General features: G+C 39.9%; 1 protein-coding gene and 1 long non-coding RNA gene across 4 annotated transcripts in view; one reads left to right on the top strand and one right to left on the bottom strand.

Annotated features, from left to right (window-relative positions):
* Positions 1-25,000, bottom strand: part of IQGAP2 (IQ motif containing GTPase activating protein 2) — a 387,646-nt gene that overhangs the window by 44,111 nt on the left and 318,535 nt on the right. For all 3 annotated transcript variants that reach the window (XM_089694225.1, XM_089694224.1, XM_089694223.1), the window contains 8 exons: positions 23,951-24,121; positions 18,221-18,304; positions 16,794-16,865; positions 16,636-16,705; positions 12,977-13,185; positions 8,931-9,080; positions 5,225-5,388; positions 4,886-5,110 (listed from right to left, as the gene is read on the bottom strand). In XM_089694225.1, the coding sequence (XP_089550351.1) occupies positions 4,886-5,110; positions 5,225-5,388; positions 8,931-9,080; positions 12,977-13,185; positions 16,636-16,705; positions 16,794-16,865; positions 18,221-18,304; positions 23,951-24,121 (1,145 nt within the window). The remainder of the gene's footprint in view (positions 1-4,885; positions 5,111-5,224; positions 5,389-8,930; positions 9,081-12,976; positions 13,186-16,635; positions 16,706-16,793; positions 16,866-18,220; positions 18,305-23,950; positions 24,122-25,000) is intronic.
* Positions 1-25,000, top strand: part of LOC149448825 (uncharacterized) — a 34,930-nt gene that overhangs the window by 9,171 nt on the left and 759 nt on the right. The window lies entirely within an intron of this gene.

Here is a 25,000-nt window from a genome sequence, read left to right on the forward strand (position 1 = left end):
GGCAGTATATTGGTAATGCCACCCAGGAAAAGCAAAATAAAGCTGTCACTCTGCATGTGACAGATTCCCTTAATGAAACACTGTCATTGAGGCAAAGGGGGAAGTTTCGTTGGTCTTTTCATTGTCCCGGTCACTTTGTCCATGCATGCCTATCTGCTTCCTTACAGTCCCTGCTATTTACCCTGTTACGGCTGTGAACACACATATATATATATATATATATATATATATATATATACATATACACATACACATACATATACATACACACACACACACTTTAACTACTTCCCACCCTAATTCTGACTTTTCTCACCTACATGTAAAAATCATTTTTTTTTCTAGAAAATTACTCAGATCCCACAAACATTACATATACATTTTTAACAGAGGCCCTAGAGAATAGAATGGTGGGTGTTGCAATATTTTATGTCACACAGTGTTTACAGTATTTTTACAGCTTACTAGTTTAGCGTTACTAAGAAGATCTAGTGCTAAAATTATTGCTCTTGCTATGTTGGCGGCGATATCTCACATGTGTAGTAGAAACACCGTTTTAATATGCGGGCGTGACTTAGGCATGCATTCTCCACTGCCCATAAGCATGGGGGGATGGGGGCGCTTTAAATTTTTTTAAACTAATATTTTTTTTTTTTTACACTTTACCTTTTATTTTGTTTTAATCACTTTTATTTGTAGTGCAAGAAATGTAAGCATTCCTTGTGATAGAAATAAGGCATGACAGGGATCATGTCTCTTTATGGAGACATCTGGGGTTAACAAGACTCCAGATGTCTCCTCTACCCTGAAAGCCATAAGATTTAAAAAAAAAAAAAAAAAACACACGAAAAAAAGAACTGGAAGTGATGTCATGACATCCCTTCTGGCCTCCCAGGACCATGGAGATGGCCAGGGACAATTTTGTCCATGGCCAGCTGTATGATGACCTGTGGCACTGCCAGATCGGATACCTTGCTCCCGGACTGCATGTGAGAGCGCAGAGAGGAGCCAGTGGGCAGCAGGAGGGGGGTAGGAATGTCCCCCCCCACTACCTGTAAAAGCAATCCAGTGGCTAATCAGCTGCTAGGATGGCTTTTACATTTGATGGAATCGCTGGGTGGAAAAAAAAAAAAAAAATGGCCGGGAAGTGGTTATTGTGTCTACTGTTCTCTTGACATTTACTACCAGATAGGACTGCGTCTATTTGTGACATGATTCTGTACTGTAAAACTACCCTTCACAATTCAGTTATCACAGAGCTACATCAACAAATGTAGGCGCTGTCAGCTAAGAGGACACTGCGTGTGTGTGTGTCAGTAAGGTCATTTCATGCATGCATGTCTTCCCAGCAGAACGCTGATCAATGTCATGGGAAACAGAAGTTCCAGTGTGTTTTAATGTGATTAAATTGATTTAAAATGTGAGTCACTTCCGTATGTCACTTTGATAAATGTAAGTTAAAAAATATCCAAAGCTGGACATACTCCAGGCAAGATAAACAAACTCCCTTTACTGGGGTGGGACAACTATTACCCCCTCATTTCTGAGAATAAACACAGATGCACTTGCTGCATACCACATGTCCCTAAAATGTATACAAACCCTAACAATAAACATCTCTTATTTGCTAGCTTTTGGCCATTTAACCACTTCAGCTCCAGAAATGTTTTACCCACTTCAGGACCAGAGCAGAGCATTGTTTGCTATTCAGCACTGCGCTACTTAACTGACCATTGCGCGTTCATGAAACTTTGTATGCAACTGAAATTCCACACAAATAGAGCTCTCTTTTGGTGGTCATCTTTGGGTTTTTTATTTTTTTGCAATATAAATGAAAAAAGACTGACATTTTAAAAAAAATCCCAATATTTTCTTCTGTTAAAAAACAAATCCAATTAAAAGAAAAAAAAAAACAACTAAATTTCCTTATAAATTTAGGCCAAAATATATTCTCTTTTGTAAAAAAAAAAATCCCAGTAAATGTATGTTATTTGATTTGTGCAAAAGTTATAGCATCCATAAACTATGGTGTATGTATGTGTATGTATGAATGTGTGTATATATATATATATTTATTAGTGAAACTATGATGCTATACTGTAATGGTGATCAGCGACATAGTATGACTGATAGGATGGCGGGCAATCTGGCTTTAAGAGACACTATCTGGGAGGTCACTAACTGACACTGACATTGCTAGTGACACTAATACAGTGATCAGTGATGACACTGTACAATGACACTGTACTAATGACACTGGCTGGGAAGGGGTTAACATCTTGGGGCAATCAAGGGATTAACTGTGAGCCTAACAATGTGTAATTTGTACTGGTTTTACTTTACTTTGTCTATTTTTTTCTCCCTGCTTTTTAGAGAGAAGAAACAGGCAGATGCTATTCCCTGTAAGCAGAGTTCTGTGTATTTGTAAACTACTGTGGGTTGGCGGCAAGCAGTTAAAGATGAAATGAAAGTACATTGACATAACTGTTCAGTTTAAAAAAAAAAAAAAAAAAATCAAAGAAGCTTCCTGTACTACACATATCAGTTACATTGTTCACAACCATTTCCAAACTACGAAACATCTCACTCTATGGTAAAGAAAAGGAGAGGGAAGGTATTATGTAGTCCTATCCTAAGGTGATAATATTACTCCTCCACAAATACAGTAAGATCATTAAGTGTTGTCAGTCACTCTCGGACAAGACGTGTGTTACTGGCAGTATCACTGGGTGAAAAAGTTTGAAAATAAAAAACTGCTGCAGCCACCATATAGAAGGTCTGGTAAATTGCAATGTATACAATTTTTATTTCTGGCTTTAGATACACTCTAACACAAGCTTGTTTCATTCACATGTGTAATGTGGGCAAATGCTGAATACTATTTGCTCACTGAAACCTTCATAGTATCATAGTCTGGCTGAAAAAAGACAAACGTCCAACCAGTTCAACCATAGAGAAAAAAAAAAAAGTTATAATCCTATACCCACAGTGGATCCAGAGGAAGGCAAAAAAACCCAGCAAAAGCACGATCCAATAAGCTCCTGCAGGGGAAAAAATTCCTTCCTGATCCCCCCAGAGGCAATCGGATATTCCCTGGATCAACTTTACCTATAAATGTTAGTATCCAGTTATATTCTGTATATCTAGGAAAGAATCCAGGCTTTTTTTAAAGCAATCCACTGAGCTGGCCATAACCAACTCTTGAGGGAGTCTATTCCACATTTTCACATCTCTCACTGGGATGAAACCTTTCCGTGTTTGGAGATTAAATTTCTTTTCTTCCAGACGTAAAGTGTGCCCCCTTGTCACTGTTCCTTCAGATTATGGCTGTGAGTCTAAGGTGTTTGTTGGGGATTGAAAGAAGGAAGCATGAGTATTGGGGAAAAGGGACCTGCAAATGTGTTTACTTTACACAGACCCCCATTACAGTCATGGCGAGTGTGTCTCATTGGGCAGCAACAAGCAAAGATCATTATTGTAAATGTGTGCAAAGCAGCACAGACGACCAATAAACAGAATCACTACTGCAAACTCTGTCCAAATTTGATCAAGGGACATTAAGAAGAATCTAGATATTGGCCACTAATAATTAGAAGACAAAATTGTCAGCAAATGACCATCAGTGATTGCAGTGTATAACTGTGAATTGTGAAAAAATGGCTCACAGCAGAGAGAAGCGGAAAGTATACATTTGGGGTGCTGGTGACATCCAAGATTAAACATTTGTACTGGGAATATAACAAAACTGGCTCATTATCACGTATTTCCCAAAATACACAAACTGCACAAGGCTGTGTTTTTAGTCTATGAATAGTGGCTGCAAATAATACAGTTTCAGATCTAATGTTCTACTGAACGCTCACTGCACTTGTAATAAAAAAAATTTAAAAAAATGAAGATCCAAGTTTTCTCTATTGTTGAACAAATGAAGAAGCCTCCTTATGAAAATGCTAGCTGCTGGGCCATAATTCTGAGACGTGTCATAATTCTTTATGTCTTTACTACTTTCCATGTCAGTAAGATCAACAGCTTGCATGCTTCTCGTTTGACAGACGTCTTTTTAAAGGTAAAGTTTCTGGAGGTATTAAAAAGGATAAGTTCACCTTTTGGTAAAAAATTACAAATGCACATATTTTTGCAGGATTAAAAGGATACGTTCACCTTTTGGGAAAAAATAATAAATGCACTTTTTTTTGCAGGAAAAAATGTACATTTATCATTATTATTTTTCAAAAATGTTTTCCCTGGAAAGCATTGCACCCGTGATCAGGGGTGCAATGCCAGACTCCTGCAGACAATCCCTGCAGCTTTCAGCCTGCAGCTTCACACAGCTTGACTGTTCACAAGCTGAACGGGTTGTAAATGAACTACAAGGCCACTCATCAGCGAACCTGCAGTTCATTCGGAAGTAAAAGGTGTGAGCCACAAAAGGCTGATGGTACTTGTAGTGCAAGGCTCTGAATACACAGCTGCCTTATTTTCAAACAGTGACAGCGGGTGCCAGGAGAAGATTCACACTTGCGGACACTAGATTGGGGGGGGGGGGGGGGAGAGTTGTAGAGGCTGCAGCTGCTGGAACATGTTCCAAAAGATTATTTTATCCTTTAAGTGAAGGTGTTGGATCCTAGTGCAGACACAGCTCAGGTGCTGACCTGGGGTATGCTAGTCTTACAGAGCACATGAAAAGCACACTCGGATAGATGAAGTACTCTGGATCCAGTTGAAAATGGCAGGTGAGATAGCAAGAAGAAAAGAAGAAAGGAACGAAAGAAAGAAGGAAGGTGACAAGGAGGAAAACGCTCCTATGGAGCGAAGCATTCCTCCAAAATGTGTAGAAAATTGCAGTCTCCTTCTAGACATATCCAATCTAAAACCGGACTCTTACCTTGCTTCTCCAGTGGCAGTTTCCAGCTGATTCACCCAAGCCTTGTATACATCAACTGGACTGGTGTTAATAATAAGCGATTTGTCTTCTATGATTTCTTTCACTACAGGGGCCAGCAGCTGGCGTAGGGTGTTCTGTCCTCGGGCACCTCTGTTGAAGCTGACCACCATCTTTATGACTGTTGGGTTTCCAGTCACTATATCTTGTATTTGGTCAACTTTTGACCTATGAATTCACACAGAAAAAAAATCTTTAGCATAATGTATCTTGTACTACAGTGGAGTAATAGTGAAGAAGGCGACATTATTGTATATTTTACAGATGACCTGCAACACTTACTTGATTTCTTCCTGCAGAGCAGTCTCAAAGAGTTTCAGCAGAAGGTACTCTTCCCGTTGATTTGATGCATAATTATATAGAGTGAAGATCACAGTGTCCATAAACTTAGTGGACTTGTTTTGAGGCATTTGGAAAATCAGCTTGGCCAAGTATGATGGGTTAGTCTGGAAAGTGAAACCATATCATGAGACTTACTGATTCTATATGAGAGAATCCCTAAAACTAGATACTGTACGCAGGAGGACGAGGAGATGAACTGAACGTTTTGCTGTATGTCACTAACGTGTAATATATCACAAATCACAACAACCAATCACAGATCAACTTTTATTAGCCTGTTGACACAAAACTACTCACACTATTATGACACCAACTACATTATTCCCACATATCCCGGCACAGACACATTTGTTGAGTTCAGACTGTAGATATACTTACAAGGAAACCTTAGAACCAAATAATTATATTTTATGGTTTATTCGATATAAAGGTCCTGTTTAAAGAAATCAATTTCAAAGGCAAATATCTAAGAAGCACTGGGATGGTAACATTTATTTGTTCAGCGAGGGGAACAAAATAATTTGGCAAGCTTACTACTGTAGCTTCCGTGAAGTAACTCACCCTTCAATGGGTACCCAAATCAGACAAACCGCAGGAGATCCAGACCAAATGGTAAAAGAGTCCAAATTACTTTAATACACATAAAACATCCAACATGTGTCAGAGGTCAAGTCACTTCTTCGTCAGGGCTGGTGATTCTAAAAGCTACATTTTTTAAAAAATAACAAACATCATACTTACTTGCTCTGTGTAATGGTTTTGCACAGAGCAGCCCCGATCCTCTTCTTGGGTCCTCCACCAGCGGTCCTGACTCCTCCCCCCTGCATAGTACCCCCAATAGCAAGCCTCTTGTTATGGGGGCACTTGACCAGGTTCGCTCCTGAGCCATGTTCCTGTGAATAGCCATTGTTTGTTCACACACAAAGCGTGTCTCAGCCCCATGCCCTGCTCTCTCCTCATTCACTCAATGGCTGTGATTGACAGCAGCAGGAGACAATGGCACCTGCTGTTGTGTGAGACAAAGAAGAGAGAGAGAGACCCGGGAAAGCCAAGGTTCTCATGCTCATTGCTGAAGCGAGATGGGACTCAGGTAAGGGAGGGCTGAGGGGGAATATGCACTTATTGTAGAATGTTCTGCATTTAGAACCACTTTAATAGGACTCAATAAAAGTCTCTCTTTAGGTGATCAATAAGCCTCATGGATCATCTTTGATATTAAATCCAAAATCAAAAATGTAATGTATAGCAGCTTACCAATCATTAGATGTGGTATCTGCAGTTTTCTTTTTCTAGGCTTTTCTTTCCTTTTTTTACCTAGTAATTCAGCCAGTAACACACCTCCTATATTAAGAGTGCCCCCAATCTAGATGAATGAGAACAGAGACATCTTTGGACACAAGCATTGTCAGTCTGCGGCGAGAGGAGTGTCGATGTACTAGAAGATTTAGATACACTAATTGATGCCAAACTCCAGCTAACATTTTTATGCAATTACAGTAACAGTTTTGTTCCTTTTGAGACAAAGGTTTTACATAAATAAATAAAAGCTCATCATTGTAAGCATCCTGGTCAGTGGTAAATGGTCTGTCTTAACCCTCTCACTGCTACATCGGCAGGACAGCTTGCTCTGTTGAAATACAAACTTACTGGCTATATCACAGGTGAAAAAAAGAAAAGAAGCCTAAAAAAGAAAACTAATGGAGCCAACACATCTAAGAAATGGTAAGCTGCGATATGTTTGCTTTGGGGTTTAATCCTGCTTTAAGCGCTGATTGATATTAAAGTGTTACTAAACCCAGGACCCTGCATTCACTATATCAGTGACTAGTGCTGATTGGCCCTGCGCTGATCGCATGCACTCTCCCAAGAAAAAAAAACCTCTCTAGCAATACACACCAAACTGAGCTTGTGAAAATGCCTATGGTTCAGTCTGTCTTATCAGGAGATAAGAGGTGGTCACTTGAAAGAGGGGAGGAACAGAGAAGAAAGGATCAACAACCTTTTTACACAATGCCAATGATTAACCCATTAGGTTCCCACAGGGAGTATAATGAGCATGCTTTACTACATATACAGACTGATATTACTCTTTTGGTTTAGTAACACTTTAAACCTGAAGAACGGGAAGTTTTTCTTGCCCTCTGTAATGTGTTGGCTATTTTATGTGATCTTTCTACTTTTCACTACATCAATTTAGACTTTTTCACCATTTGGACCCAACTAGTTGTCTATACTTTAAATATTAATATTCATTTGGAAAAGGTCTAATAAAAATGGTCTGACTCTTCCAAAAGGCACTAGGATCTTGGATTTCTTCCATGGGAAAAAATTTACTAAACAATAGCCACAGACATCTATATATACGTGCATGTGAATATAAATATTGTATGTGTTCTACAATCTGCAGGCAAGACGTAGGCCAGTGAACATGAAGTGTACACTTGGTGAGACTCAACATAAAATATATACAGTAGCTTCTGTTTGTATGAACAAGACTTCAACACCAAATATGGGAACACCACTAAGAGCCTCTCATTGCTAGAAAAGCCTGTCTTGGCGCCCACATTCCTATAGCATCTAAAAAGGCTCAAAGGCTTGACATTGGAATTTTACTTAAAAATAAGAAAACTTTTTAGCCGTTTCCAAAGAAATTGTGTGACATTTTAAAATTTTAGTTTAGAGAAAAGATCATCTTTAAAATAAAGCATTCAGAAGTGAATTTCCAGGTTTTTTTTCAGCTTTATTCTTATGAAAGAAATGAGGGTGGGGTATCAGACGACTGGCAAGACATGAAGGTGGAAATCTGTCGCTTTTCCTTTCTTTATTCTTTTTTTAACTTTCCAGTTACTTCTAGTCCTTCAGACCAACAGCAAAAGAGGAGTCCACACCAAAGAGGGAAATGACCCTCTTAGGCTGTTGTTACAGGAAGAGGTATCCCCATTTGAAGAATTTCTCATCATTCTCTGGTGATGGTCATAAGGACAAAGAAAGAGGGTGAATGTACCCAGTGGAGCCACAGACCATATTGGATTTAAATATACTTAAAAAGGGATTAAACCCAAACCCAAAAATGTAATATATTGCAGTTTACCAATCCTTAGGTGTGGTGGCTGCCTTTGCTTTCTTTTTTTTAGGCTTTTTCCCCCTGTGTTTTCACCAGATGATCTGGCCAGTAATGCACCTCCTGTATTAGAGTGCCTCCACTCTGAATGAAGGAGCAACAGAGACACCTTTGGACAGTAGCATTGTCATTCTGGAGGGAGGGTAGTGTTAGATTGACTAGCTGATTTACATACACTAATAAATTGAAACCTTTTCTCCAGCTAACACTTTTCAGGCAGTTACAGCCATTTGTTTCCTTTTGGGAAAAAGGTTTTACATAAATTATTAAAAGCTGAGCATTGTAAGCACCATTGTTGAATAGCTTGTATCATCCCTCTGGCTGCTACAGCTGCAGGACAGCTTGTTCTGTTAAATAACAACAGATTTACTGGCAAGATCACAAGAAAAAGAAAACTAATGCAGCCATCATATTTAAAAATGGGCAAGCTGCAATTTAATAAATGCTTGCTTTTGGGTTTAGTACCACTTTAAAAAATGTAAATTGCCTTCAAGTAAAATGTATTTAGCATCTATATACATATACCTGCAGGAGATAAAAAAGATGCTGATAGGCTTCCAGCTTTTTCCTTTTCTCCTTACTTAGCCCTTTAATGCCTTGTTTATCCACTGTCAGCATCTCTTCTACTTGATCTTTGCTTTTCTTGTTCAATTTCTTGCTGTGAGACACAACATCCTGTACAAGAATACACAACATTGATGATAAATAACATCCTGAGATATAAACTGAATGCGGATTTTCCCTGTGACCTGCATGGCTTACATTCAAGAAGTGACACATTTCCTTTCTCAATTGAACAAGTCCTTTCTTACTTTTTCATTTTATTTGCTTATGTTCCATTCGCACAGGTGCTTTGCCACACTGTGAATCCCAGCGGTGAGAATCCAATGATTCCTGCTGCTGGGATTGACAGCTGTGTGCAGACAGCTGTGGCCACCGAACCTGTACACTGCAATGACAGGCTGTCAGCAGCCGCTATCTGCTCACAGCTGTCAATCACAGCAGGAAACAGATTCTTGCCGCTGGGATTTGCAGCATGGCAAAACACCCATGTTAATGCAGAATTAAATTGGTTGTAAAGGCTGAAGGTTTTGGATCCTAATGCAGGTGTGTCAAATTCAATTTAATCATGGGCCTTGTCAACATTATGGTTGTCCTCAAAGGGCCGGTTGTATCTGTAAGACTAAATGTCCAGAGTAACATCCCCCCCCCGCCCTCCCCTCTTACATCAGAAGTCAAGAGCCCCCTGACCCGCACTTACATCACAGTGCACCCCCTTTACGTTGTGTTGCTGCCTTGAAAAAGCTGGGGGCAGAGCTAGGAAGTAGAAAGTGCAGGGTCTGGAGGAGATCCAGAAGAGGGCTGAAGAAGGCTGGAGTCAGCTGCTGGAGTCTGCTGAGATCAGGGGAGGCAAAGACGAGGGGGTGCTGTGACTGCATGAAGTGCAGGATCTGTAGGAGTTGTGTCCCCTCTCTGCTGCCAACTGCTGAGACGAGGGGGGGGGGGGGGGCAGAGATAAGCTGCTGCATGGAGAAGCACAGGATCTGGCTGAGGAGTTCTGTCCTCCTCTCTGCTGCCGACTGCTGAGACATGGTGGGGGCAGAGATGAGGGGGTGCTGCAGCAGTAGGTGAGGTGGAAGGGCCACATGAAATGGCCTGGTTGGCTGCATTAGGCCTGCAGGCCTTGTGTTTGACACATGTACCCTAATGCACTCTATGCATTAAGGTAAAAAAAAACAGTGAAGTCTTCACTTACAGTGAAGTCGCATGATTTCAAAGTTGGGTGAGATGCTGATTTCAGGTGCGATTTGCAAGATATCGGACACAGATGTCTATGCAAATCGCACCAAAAGTAGTGCATGTACTACTTTAGTAATCAATGCGGCTCGAACCAAGTCGGAACCGATTTGACTGCTGTAATTGCGGACAATAGGGTGCGACTTGACATACAATTTGCAAGTCGCATGCCAAGTCGCCCCTGATGTGACCAAGGTGTAAGAGAACAATATGATTGCACTGTATACAGAGTGTGGGATGTGTTCCTTCCTCCTCTTTTTCTTCTTTGACTATCCTGACCTGTACAAAGGTTGCAAGATCTGGTGTAACCCTATTATCTGGATACAGCTTGGTAACCCAGTAAATTATAGCTTTGTAAAACCCTCAATGTGGTGAGATAATTGTTAAAGTGGAACTTCAGGCAAACTGAAAAGCACACAGATGAAATACATCCATGGTAGCGGTTTTACCTGCCAAAGTTTTTCTGCACTGCATTTCAGTAACACCTATAGGTTTTGCCCCTCCCGAACCTGTGACTGAATAGTGAAAGGAGGACCAGCAAACTAAATAGCTCATCTCCCTGTCATTTCACTCTCTCCACCTAACTATATGCTCCTTACACTGCAGCATGACTGCACCTTGTTCTACTTCTCCCTTTCTCAGTCTGAGCTCTGCTGTACAAGAATTGTAAAAGGCTGATAACCAAGTAAAATTAGGGTACTTACACTGCTTGCATTTACACATTTAAAGTAGTACTACAGGCTACTATTTTGTTACGCTAATGCATTTACAGTAATTATGAAGTGAAACAAGGACCTCTGTCCTATTGATTATGGACTGTATTACCTAGATGACCTTCTTTTGTTATATCTATCTTTTAAGTGCCAATTAAACCTTCAGGGCTGGTTCACAACGGGAGTCGCACAGGAATGTGCTGTGCGTACCTGTGTGAGTTACATGCAGTTCTGTGCTGTATGATTTCAGCCCATTCATTTTGAATGGCCTAAAATTGCACCGCACCAAAAAGTAGTACATGCATTACTTCTGGAAACTCACTGCAACAGTATCACATGCTACTTTTTTTACCAGGCGAACCAGTGCTGGCAAACACATTGCATTTACGACCTGCATTTGGGGTGTCATTAACTTATTATGGACACCTGCTTTAGATCACAAACGCAGTGCGCTGGCCCACACCAGATCACATGGTACAGAAGTACCATGCAATGCAGTTGAAAGTAAAATGCGGGTTTCCCATACTACGTTCTGGTGTGACTCCACCATCCACAAAAATCGCAACGGATGTATTTCTGCACTGACAGATTCGGTGTCAATAATTAAAAGGAAAAAAATGGAAAGGGTTGGGGATTATGACAGCCTAGGACAATATCTTGTATACATCAGCATACTGATTAGGTACAACACCTTGCAAATACACCGAAACCAGATTTTTACTTATCTCCTGCTACAATCATCTCTGGAAAATCTATAATTACAGCTCCCTGTAGCACAGTCTCAGCTGTACTGCAGCCAGCATACTTAACAGGATGGCTGAACAGGTCTCAACAGGTCTGGGCTATGGGAAGTTTTATGATGCCCTTAAAATATTTTTGAGCCATAACCTACCACAACATGTCCTGCTAGGAGAACTCTGGGAGAGTCTCATCTACTATATTCTCAGAGGTAAGAGTAAAGCTGGTCATACACTAGTAGATATTCAATAGAACGTTCATACCAACTTGCATATAAAAATTCTCACATTAGATGACTTGGCAAATGTCATCTGAAAAGTACTGCAAAATTTGATATGCTTTTAACATTCAATTTTGGAATGAATGGACTTTCCCTACTTTTAAAAATGTTATAATTCTAGAAAAAAAAATTACATTCTGCTCCTTCAAATTTCCTCATCACTGTGGTCAAAAATAAATGTCAACTTGACCCCACTAATGATCAGAAAATTGATCAAACCTTCTCAAAACAAAAAAATTTAAATTTTTTTTTACAAGTGTATGGACAATTTAAAGTCTAAGTTCACCTTTGAGTAAAAAAATAATACATGCACATATTTTTGTAGGAAAAACAACTGCAGTCAGCAGATCATAGGTGCAATGTCAGTCTCTTGCAGACAAGTCCTTCAGCTTTCTGCCCCTGCCTCTGTATGTGCTTTCTGTTTGAAAGCTGGAGGACTTCTGAATGGACAAAGAGCTCCTGCAGTTTCTTTATTCACAAATCTCTGTGAATGAATGATTTGGCTGTGTGGGGTGTTAGGTGGGACATATGCTTGCACCCGTTACATCCTAAATAGGGGTGTAACACATAACATGTTCCAAAAGGTGAATTTGTTCTTCAATATGCAGTTTATTCTGTGGTGTCTGGCTGCGAAAACTCAGCTGTCTGTGGTACCCCTACCACTGTTTAAATTAAATATTAGGAGCACTAAAAGGCTGACTACATTGTTTCAAACACATGCTAGGACAATTGAAAGACTGACAGTCAGGTTTCTGCAGCAGGATATCCAGCAAAGGACACTACAGAGTGTATCCTGCACATTACAATTACTAAAGAGGGCACTGTACATTAAAGTTACCTGGAGGTCTTCTTGAACAGAACCATTTTCTTCACCTCTGGTCAGGCAACTGCAAGCAACACTTTGAACTACACATCCAGGTAGACTTTGGTGTTTATACAAACAGGTTACTAAAGACAGGCAATCATGTCTACTCTTCTTCCTGCACTCCTCAGTGAGGCCATCCTCTAATACTTGTCATAAATATATATACGGAAATGCTAACCTGTAAAGTGATCCTGTTCTTTACCAGCAAACCTATTTTGATATCCATGAGGTTGAGATCTTTTTCCAGCTGCTGGTTTGACCTAATTTTTGTCACTACTTCTTCCCGTAACCTGGTCACTTCCAACTCCTCCTGAAAGTCCAAGTCACTCTGGTCCAGGAGATGGACAAACTTTCTGACCACATTAAGAGGGGGGTTTTCTGAGCAAACTGCAATAAAATGTAAAAAGAATAGGAGCAATAATAGATTTCATCTACAAATAAATGGCAGGTGATATAGTTACATTTCATAAATGTTAAGTGTAATATTATACCAACAGAGTCCTGGATTTACATTGCCTTGAAAAAGTATTCATATCTCTTGAAATTTTCCACATTTTGCCATTTTACAACCAAAAATGTAAATGTATTTTATTGGGATTTTATGTGACAGACAAACACAAAGTGGAGTGGAAGGAAAACAATAAGTGGCGTTCAATTTTTTTTTTTACAAATAAATATCTAAAAAGTGTGGTATGAACTTATATTCAGTTCCCCGGAGTCAATACTTTGTATAACCACCTTTTGCTGCAATTACAGCTGCAAGTCTTTTTGTGGATGTCTCTACCAGCTTTGCACATTTAGAGAGTGAAATTTTTGCCCATTCTTCTTTGCAAGATAGCTCAAGCTCTGTCAGATTGGATGGAGAGCGTCTGTGATCAACAACTTTCAAGTCTTGCCACAGATTCTCAATTGCATTTAGATTTGGGCTTTGACTGGGCCATTCAAACACATGAATATGCTTTGATCTAAACCATTCCATTGTAGCTCTGGCTGTATGTTTAGGGTTGTTGTCCTGCTGGAAGGTGAACCTCCACCCCGGTCTCAAGTCTTTTGCAGACTAACAGGTTTTCTTCTACGATTGCCCTGTATTGGGCTCCATCCATCTTCCCATCAACTCTGACCAGCTTCCCTGCTCTTGCTGAAGAAAAGCATACCCACAATATAATGCTGCCACCACCATGTTTCACAGTGGGGATGGTGTGTTCAGGGTGATGTGCAGTGTTAGTTTTCCGCCACACATAACGTTTTGCTTTTAGTCCCAAAAAGTTCAGTTTTGGTTTCATCTGACCAGAGCACCTTCTTCCACATGTTTGCTGTGTCCTCCACATGGCTTCTCGCAAACTGCAAACAGGACTTCTTACGGCTTTCTTCTTGTCACTCTTCCATAAACGCCAGATTTGTGGAGTACATGCTCCTCCAGAGTTACCATGAGCCTCTTGGCTGCTTCTCTGATTAATACTCTCCTTGCTCGGCCTGTCAGTTTTGGTGGAAAGCCATGTTTTGGTAGGTTTGCAGTTGTGCCATACTCTTTCCGTTTTCAGATGAAGGATTGCACAATGCTCCGTGAGATGTTCAAAGCTTTGGATATTTTTTTTTTTTTATAACCTAACACTGCTTTAAACATCTTCACAACTTTATCCCTGACCTGTCTGGTGTGTCCCTTGGCCTTTGTGATGCTGTTTGTTCACGAATGTTCTCTAACAAACCTCTCAGGGCTTCACAGAACAGCTGTATTTATACTGAGATTACATGACACACAGGTGGACTCCATGTACTAACTGCCTGAAGGCAATTGGTTACACTAGATTTTAGTTGGGGGTATCAGAGCAAAGGGAGCTGAATACAAATGCATGCCACATTTTTCACATATTTATTTGAAAAAAATTTTGAAAATCATTTATCATTTTCCTTTCACTTCACAAATATGTGCCACTTTGTGTTGGTCTATCACATAAAATACATTTACGTCTTTGGTTGTAACACGACAAAAAGTGGAAAATTTCAAGAGGTATGAATACTATTTCCAGGCACAGTATATCACTGGAGTCTCTACTAGTATACAGAACAGTTTCAAAAGTGGCTTCTTAGAAAAGTGTTTCTCCACCTTTTTCAGTCAAGGCACCCTTTAAAATTATGGACAGTCCCATGGAACCCTTTAAAATCATGGACAGTCTTGAGGCACCCCATTCTAAAACGGGAAAAACTATTCTAATAGTTTTATATAACGTGACAACATCCACATATGCAGGACACCCAACATTAGAGGTGATTTATTATTCCAAAGAAATTACACTTTTGCACACTGGTACCAACTAGTATTCTAGTGTTTCTCTTCTCCCTCAGTTTTTCTCCATCACTGAGCTAGTGTGACCCCAGCCCTGATGGAAAGGGGCAAGGGAGAGTCAAACAAGGATGCTGTCTTCCTTATCAACTGATGATGTCACTAGTTGTCAGGACACCGGAGGCTAGAAGGTCGTAATGGTGGCTTTGTGTAACTAAAAGGCAGGCTTGTTCCACTCGCTGGCTTGTATACAAGTTTTGGGCAATTTTTAGACATTTTGATAAGGCACGCCTGAAGAAACCTCAGGGCACCCCGGTTGAGAAAGGCTGTTTTAGAGTACTGTAAGACTAATGTCATGAAAAGATTAAATACATAAAAAAAGAAAAAAAAATTTCAGTTATACTACACACATTATAACCCTACCAAATGCGAATGAAAATGTTTAAACCTTTAAGATAGCTTTCTTTTCAATTTAGCCTAAAAAACACATGGTTGAAGATGATTTAAAAAGTCTCCATACAATATGCTATTAAGTGCTTCTTTCACCCTAACTGATGCACTAAAGACAAGGATGATTGGCTACCAATTTGGTCTACAATGGCCTCCTGCTAATATACGAATATATCCACAACTGATAAGCGCATCTTCACCAACCTCTTTCTGGACCATGCTTTCGTGGTTGCCCTGCCTTGGAAGATATTTTGCACATTTGGTGGACCTGTCCAATGCTGGTAAGGCACTAGTCCAAGGTTTTTAGAGAAGGTTGTTCCTTCCCTAAGACCCCTGATAAGCTATACCCCATCTTAAACCTCCAGGCCTCACTAAGTATCAATTCAAATTAGTGACCTATGCTCTATTAGCTTCTTCCAGGCTTTTGCTATAGTCTGTTTTGCAGCTATTTGCTTTGCAGAAATTTGCTGCAAGGCATTGATGCCTTTTTTCACCAATGAAAAACCAGTTTTCTTTTACACAAACAAGAAATTCCTTATCGTATGGGCCCTATGGATACACTACATCTATCCTTCAATGCCCATAGCAAGTTATTCATCCCTATAGGCACTTAGTCTTACGGTCCTGGCTTGGGTGTCTTCAATGTGTACCTTCTCTTCCCTCACTTTATTCCCTTTACCCACCTCTCTACCGCCTTATGGCTCCCTACTGCGGAGACTTTCTCTTGTCTCTATCTTGAAGTTGACTCAATTTTCCATTTGGATGTAGCAATACATCCTGGTCAGTGTCTTACTAGCTTACTTACAAAATCCTTGAAAGACAGCTCTGGACCACCTAGCTTACTATTTGTTACACTTACAGACTTTTGCTACACTTAAATATAGACATATTATTGGTGGCTACAATGCTGGTATATATTTCGCTATCCTACAACTTTGAAATACTTCAATAAAAATGTATTGAAAGCAAAAAAATCTCATGCATGGTTTGATCTTCAGTAGATAAAAGAATCTGCCTGAGAAGATTAGCTGCAGCATGCTCAGTTTTTACTATTTCACACAAATATGTTGCAATTGACATTTTTCCACAATTTTTTCAACACTTACTTAAAGTCCTGTAGTCATCTCTGGCTTTGTTAGCTTTGAGAAATGCTTGTATTTTTATTATTTCCTTCTCCTGTGTGATAAAGGAAGGCAGTTTTATGGTTTGTCAACAAGGTAAAAGAATTCCACAGAGCTGATATTTATAGAGAAGGAGAACTCACATGATCTTTAAAGTACTGAATCCTCTTCTGGTATTCTCTCTTTGCTTTTAGCATCCGGAACCATGACTGAATCTTAAACATACCAAAACAGATGTTATAAAATTAATTAGGTGGTAAACATTTTATACAGACTGCATATTAGAATCACTTAGACAACAGTCAACTCAACAGACATTACAGAACACTAAAAAAGTAACATTGCCAATATTTTCAGTAAATCTTTTCATTAACCACCTAACCCCTGGATGGTTTTACCCCCTTCATGACTTAATTTTTTGCTATTCAGCAATACTCTACTTTAGCTGGCAACTGCACGGTCATGCAGCACTGTACGCAAATGAAATATAAATAATTTTTTTAGCACTAGAGCTTTCTTTTTGTGTTATTTGATCACCCCTGTGTTTTTTATTTTATATTAAACGAAAAAAGACGATAATTTTTTGGGGAAAAAAGCAAAACGATATAATACACATTCAATAAAAAAATCTTAAAAATCAAATGCCTTCTTAAATTTAGGACAAAATGTATTCTGCTACATGTCTTTGGTAAAAAAAAAATGTAAATTACTTTGTTTGTGGGAAAGTTATAGAATTTACAAACTATGGTATATATACTGGAACTTATGCAGCTATGATGCTATACTGGTAATAGCATTTATCAGCGACTTATAGTGAGACTGTGATAGTGTGGCGGGCAATCTGACACTGGCTGGGAGGGAGACTAACTGACATATTGACAGTGATAACACTGTACACTGTCACTGTACTAATGACACTGTCTGGGAAGGGGTTAACATCTAGGGGCAAACAAAGGGTTAACTGTGTGCCTAAGTATGTGTAATGTGTGCTGCTTTTACTAATAGATCTGGCTGTTTTTTCTCCCTGATTTGCAGGGAGAAGAAACAGTCAGAGTGCTGCTCTGTGCACAGAGCCCTGTGTTGTTTGTAAACACAAGGCCCTGTGCTGTGACTGGACACAGCTGATCAGCAGGGTCTCAGTCATAATTTATTTTTATTATAGCTATATCATTAAATAATTTTTTTTTGTAGATATGTATGGCATATAGTTTAGCATTATCCTAATGGGATTATCTCCATTTTGAGGGATACAAGAAAATATTTTTAATTTTAATTGCGAGAACTATTCCTATAAAGATTATTATTTTAGACCAGCAACTTTTTTTTCTCATGTTTCTATGAAAAAGAAAATTGAATGCTGCTATTGGTGAACTCCTTCTGTTTTCCTTTTTTGAACAGGCTTTTAGCCATATTTTGTATGTCAGGCTAAAAACAAACATACCATATTATATATTACGATCTCAATGAAAATTTGCCCAAACATTTGACTTTAACCTTTCAGACCAAAACCAACGATGACTTACAAGAAATGATAAAATCAGTAGCGTTATCTATGGTTAAAATTGCATACCTTGACAATGCCTATAATGTTTCCTTGCAATAGTTTCAATCTGTCAGTATATGTTTTCCTCTGCTTATATCCTTTCCAAGAAGCCTGTATGTTAAGAAAAAATAGTGAGCATTAACAGACTGACAAACACACTTCTACATGTATTATAGTACAGTGGGATTTTGCTGGCTGCTGAAAATCAACAAAACTATCTAAGGAGGTTTAATACTTTTTAATATAAATGTGGAAACTTCCTCCTCCTCCAATTTATACACTCCTTTATTTCCTGAGTGGGTTTAACATATAAAAAAAAATCTGGTATTGTAAGGATAGTAGTATAATTCTTCATAATGTTTAGAACAAACCCCTGAGGTACTGTCTGCTTCTAGAGGTACTCCTGCTTATTAAATTAAGTTTGGTATGTTAGTTTGACAGTTTATTAAAAAATATATTTCACACACAAAATACACTGGATTGGTTGTTTTTATAATACAAAATAAGGGGTTAATTGGAAAGCACCGAGATATATTTAGAGAGTATGGCCAATAAATGACACTTTGGTGGACTTGAGGATAAACCAAAACCTGACAGAGTACTTGGTTCTCATCTGGTAATGAAGGAGAAGATACAGTACCATAGTAAAATTTAAAAACACTGCCAACAGTAGTAAATATTGAAGGATATTTGAGAGTAGGTGAGGGATTTTACATCTGTCTTTGGATTCTATAAAACATTTTTTTAACAATATAGAAAATGTCAGGAGATGAATCTGCTTTGTTTGGCTTCAATCAACAGCAGATATCCTACTGTTGGGCACCATAGGTGAAGTAGTAGTTTCACAGTGTGCACATAGTACTTCTCCCATTGTACACAAACATGGATAGACAACTCAAAGGAGGAGGGTCTTTCTGTTACAGTATTGGAATGGCAAGTTCGCAGGACATCAGACCCCACAGAAATTCACATTAGCACCGTGTACTCCATAATTCCTCAAACAATACTGAATTCTGGCTTGGACATACAGTATATTGGAAAGGTAGCTTAACCATGTGCCCTCCGGAAGGACTTACCCCCTTCCCGACAAGGCCATTTTTTGCTTTTTGGCACTGCAATACTTTAACTGACAATTGCGTGGTCATGCAACACTGTACCCAAACAAATTTACTCTCTTTTATTCACACAGAGCTTTTTTTTGGTGGCCTTTGATCACCTCTGGGATTTTTTTTTTGCGATGAAAACGAAAAAAAAAAAAAAAATACGTAACCAATTAAAAAAAAAATCAAATCTCTTCATAAAATTTTGGCCAAAATGTATTCTGCTACATGTCTTTGGAAATAAAATCCCAATAAGTGTGTATTAATTGGTTTGTGTGAAAGTTATAGCATCTACAAACTATAGGACAGATTACTGGGATTTTTATTTATTTATTTTATACTACTAATGGCAGTGATCAGCTACTGATAACAGACTGTGATAGTGCGGCAGACAATCTGACACTAACGGACACTGGGGGGGAACTGACTAACTGCCACTGACATCACCAGTGACATTAATACAATGATCAGCGCTAACAAAATACACTGTCACTGTAATAATGAAACTGGGTAGGAAGGGGTTAACATCTAGGGTGATCAAGAGGTTAAATGTGCACCTATGTGTAAAGTGTGTAATGCATGCTGTTTCTACTAAGATTTATGTTGTTTTTATTATCTCCTTAGCATGGAATGAAAAAACAAGAACCCGTTAGTGAACACAGCTCAGTATTGTCTACAGTGACAGAGCTGTATTCAGCGCCGATCACCGGGTCCAGCCGTCAATCATAGGCTGGGACCTGGTGATCGGCATGTGCTCTAACAAATCACAACACAGCTTGGCCAGCAGGTGTGGGCACACCCCCCTACCTGAGCATGTGGATCACGTACTAGGTACACCATCCAGTTAAGGAGCGCCATTCCGCCACTGTATACAATGGGGCAAAAAAGTATTTAGTCAGCCACCAATTGTGCAAGTTCTCTCAATTAAAAAGATGAGAGAGGCCTGTAATTGGCATCATAGGTAGACCTCAACTATGAGAGACAAAATGAGAAAAAAAAATCCAGACAATCACATTGGCTGATTTAAAAAGAATTTATTTGCAAATTATGGTGGAAAATAAGTATTTGGTCAATATCAAAAGTTCATCTCAATACTTTGTTATATATCCTTTGTTGGCAATGACAGAGGTCAAACTTTCCTGTAAGTCTTCACAAGGTTGGCACACACTGTTGTTGGTATGTTGGCCCATTCCTCCATGCAGATCTCCTCTAGAGCAGTGATGTTTTGGGGCTGTCGCTGGGCAACACGGACTTTCAACTCCCTCCAAAGGTTTTCTATGGGGTTGAGATCTGGAAACTGGCTAGGCCACTCCAGGACCTTGAAATGCTTCTTACGAAGCCACTCCTTCGTTGCCCGGGCGGTATGTTTGGGATCATTGTCATGTTGGAAGACCCAGCCACGTTTCATCTTCAATGCCCTTGCTGATGGAAGGAGGTTTGCACTCAAAATATCACAATACATGGCCCCATTCATTCTGTCCTGTACATGGATCAGTCGTCCTGGTCCCTTTGCGGAGAAACAGCCCCAAAGCATGATGTTGCCACCCCCATGCTTCACAGTAGGAATGGTGTTCTTTGGATGCAACTCAGCATTCTCTCTCCTCCAAACACAACGAGTTGTGTTTCTACCAAACAGTTCTATTTTGGTTTCATCTGACCATATGACATTCTCTCAATCTTTTTCTGGATCATCCAAATGCTCTCTAGCAAACTTCAGATGGGCCCGCACATGTACTGGCTCAAGCAGGGGGACACGTCTGGCACTGCAGGATCTGAGTCCCTGGCGGCGTAGTGTGTTACTGATGGTAGCCTTTTTTACATTGGTCCCAGCTCTCTGCAGGTCATTCACTAGGTCCCCCCGTGTGGTCCTGGGATTTTTGCTCACCGTTCTTGTGATCATTTTGACTCCACGGGGTGAGATCTTGCGTGGAGCCCCAAATCAAGGGAGATTATCAGTGGTCTTGTATGTCTTCCATTTTCTAATTATTGCTCCCACAGTTGATTTGTTCACACCAAGCTGCTTGCCTATTGCAGATTCAGTCTTCCCAGCCTGGTGCAGGTCCACAATTTTGTTTCTGGTGTCCTTCGACAGCTCTTTGGTCTTCACCATAGTGGAGTTTGGAGTGTGACTGTTTGAGGTTGTGGACAGGTGTCTTTTATACTGATAACAAGTTCAAACAGGTGCCATTGATACAGGTAATAAGTGCAGGACAGAAGAGCCTCTTAAAGAAGAAGGTACAGGTCTGTGAGAGCCAGAAATCTTGCTTGTTTGTAGGTGACCAAATACCTATTTTCCACCATAATTTGCAAATAAATTCTTTCCAAATCAGCCAATGTGATTGTATGGATTTTTTTTTTTCTCATTTTGTCTCTCATAGTTGAAGTCTACCTATGATGCCAATTACAGGCCTCTCTCATCTTTTTAAGTGGGAGAACTTGCACAATTGGTGGCTGACTAAATACTTTTTTGCCTCACTGTATGTAAGCTATATAGTCGGCAAATGGTTAAAGTGATTCTAAAGGCCAATTTTTATATTTTTTAAATTAACAAACATGCTATACTTACCTGCTGAGTGTAATGATTTTGCACAGAACAGCCCAGATCCCCCTCTTCTGGGGTCCCCTGCAATCACTTCTGGCTGCTCCCCCCTACCAAGTGCCCCCACAGCAAGCAGACTGCTATGGGGGCGCTCGTGAGGGCTTGTTCCCGAGCCAGCTGTGTGTCCAAAAAGACACACAAAGCGCGTGATGCCCCCACCCCGTTCTCTCTGACTGTGATCGACAGCAGCTGGAGCCAATGGCTTCTGATGCTGTGTCTCAGCCAATGAGGAGAAAGAAAGCCTCTGCTCTCGTGCACATTACTGGTTTGAGATTGGGCTCAGGTGAGTATTTAGGGGAGCTGGGGGGAGGAGCTGCATGCAGAAGGTTTTTTCCTTAATGCACAGAATAAATTAAAGTAAAAGGATATTTGGCCTTTAGAGCCACTTTAAAATGATTTATACCTCACAGTGTATCTATGGTCAAAATGTTAAATTCTACATTCTTTTCCACACTGCATTTCAGTCATTTCTAGCGTACACATATTAATCTGAACTATCAGAAATGTTTGAAAACATACATTTTGGAGAATCCTCACACATTTACTTCCTTGAATTCTGTGACAAATCCAATTTACCCTGTGAATATGCACTGCTGTGTCACACATTTCACAGATCCTGCCATCTGAATTACACATGTGCTGAGAGGAGGAGTTTCAGGAGGCAGAGTCAGTACAGGAACCACTGCTTGCAGGCAGCAACGCACCATGGGATATGTAGTCCTTAGAAATCGAAAATAAACAGAGGAGGAGCTGCAAAGCATGCAGGGAATTCAGGAAGTTGAGGAAATAGACGGCCAGCAAACAGGCAGCACTCAAGATTTTTCAAGTAAGCTTGTGTTGGATTGTCAAATATAACTATTGTTTTGTTATTACAGTACTGATTTTATAAAGTAAAAGTGTATACTTCAGATTTACTTTAACCGCTTTCCCGCCACCCTATAGCAGAAATACTGCTACAGGGTGACAGGGCTGTGCAAAATCATGTATATATACGTGATTTTGCATTTCCGGGTATGGGGCGCACGCCATTGGCGGCATCAGCTGTCGATCACCGGGTCCCGGTTGGTGATTCCCTGCCGACACCCAGCGATTGCCAAGTATCACTGACAGGGGAGAGACCTGTATGTAAACAATACAGATCTCTCCCCTATCAGCTCCAGCACATTGCTTTGTATTGCTCTGCAAATCAGAGAAATACAAAAGCAATGTGCTGACACAGTAAAGCACACACACAGCACACAGTTAACCCTTTGATCGCCCCAGATGCTAACCTCTTCCTGCCCAATGCTATTAGTACAGTGTCTGTGATTATTATTAGCACTGGTCACTGTAGTAGTGTCACTGGGGATGTCAGCGACAGTCAGTTCCACTCCCAGTGTCAGAATGCCCACCACAGCCACACCGCAATAGGTCGCTGATCGTCGCCATTACTAGTATATATTAGAAAAAAATTCCAGTATATATACTGCCATTTGTAGACATAATAACTTTCACATAAACCATTAATTTACACATATTGGAATTTTTTTTTGCAAATATAGCAGGATACATTTAGCAGAACACATGTAGCAGAATACATTTTGGCCTGAATTTATGACAAAATTAGATTTTTTACATTTCTTTACTGGACATGTTTAATAGCAAAAAATAAAAAATAGGTTTTTTTCCACAAAATCGTCGATATTTTTCTGTCTATAGCGCAAAAAAATAAAAACCGTACAGGTGTTCAAATACCACCGTAAGAAAGCTCCATTTGTGGGAAAAAAAGGACAAAAATTTAATTTGGGTGCAACATTGCATGACCGTACAATTGTTAAAGTAACGCAGCGCCATATTGCAAAAAATGGCCTGGTAAGGAAAGGGGGTAAATCCTCTGGAGGGCTAGTGGTTATTATGCATTTGTATAGGGCAATAGAAAACAAGGAGAAACTAGCAAGACACACTGTAATGTGTTATAAGCAAAGGCTTTGTTTACTAGAAAAAATACAAAATTAAAAAAAGTGCTTGCCGTTTGCAAAAAAAAGATATTTCATTTGAAACACATTACTTTTTTAATACCTGTATTTTAACAGCATATGGCTCTTGCTGGTGGAGATAGGCCTTCCTCTGTTGGTACACCTTTCTGGCCAGGTAGCCCCTTATCCGTGCTTGCAGCAGAGTAATCAGATGCTCATTTGCCATCCACAGCTGTTCTCGGTTGTAATCAGCTGTGATCTTTCCCACAATGGTCTAAGAAAGAAGAAAACAAATATATGTTTGTTTCCAGATATTGTGTGACATTAATTTCAGTGCGTGAATCGGGGACACGATGCAATGATAGAATAAATTACAAACTATTGTATATAAGAAACATGCTCTGGGAAGATGGAGTAAATGATCTTTAATTAGTAAACACAAAATACCTAAAATAAAATTTTATATATATATGAATTTGTTAATAGTGGCCTAAAATGGTGCAAAAGGCTGAAGGTTTTTACCTTCATGCATTCTCTGCATTCAGTGTGCAGCTCCCCCAATACTTACCTAAGCCCAAGCAAGCCTGAGTGCCCCCAGAGCAAGCAGCTTGCTCTGGGGGCACTTAGAAGGGGTAGGAGCCAGGAGCGTCGGCGGAGGACCCGAAAGGAGGAGGATCAGGGCTGCTCTGTGCTAAAACCATTGCGGTTGGTTTTATATATATATATATATATATATATATATATATATATATATATATATATATATATATATATATATAAAATAAAAAGTCAGGCCCTTTAGTATCAGTTTAAGGTACAAAAAAAAAAAAAAAAAAACCCCTTTGCATGCAGCCCCCCCCCCTTATACTTACCTGTGCCCGATCTTGATTCAGCGATGTACAAGAGCACAGAGGTTCACTCAACTCTCTTCCTCCTCACTGGCTCAGACACCGCAGTGGCAGCCATTGGCTCCTGCAGTTGTCAATCACAGCCAGTGAGGAGGGGGCAGGAGCAGGGGGCTGAGCTCGCTCTGTGAGTTAATGGCCACACAGAGCAGGGCGTGGAAGCGAGCATGCACAAGTGCTCCCATAGCAAGTGGCTTGCTATGGGGGCACTTGGAGGGGGATCCAGGAGCACCGGCAGGGGACCCAAG

This window comes from Staurois parvus, unplaced genomic scaffold, assembly GCF_062004578.1.
Source record: "Staurois parvus isolate SC_StPar_1 unplaced genomic scaffold, SC_StPar_1.0 ptg000656l, whole genome shotgun sequence".
Classification (NCBI taxonomy): Eukaryota; Metazoa; Chordata; class Amphibia; order Anura; family Ranidae; genus Staurois; species Staurois parvus.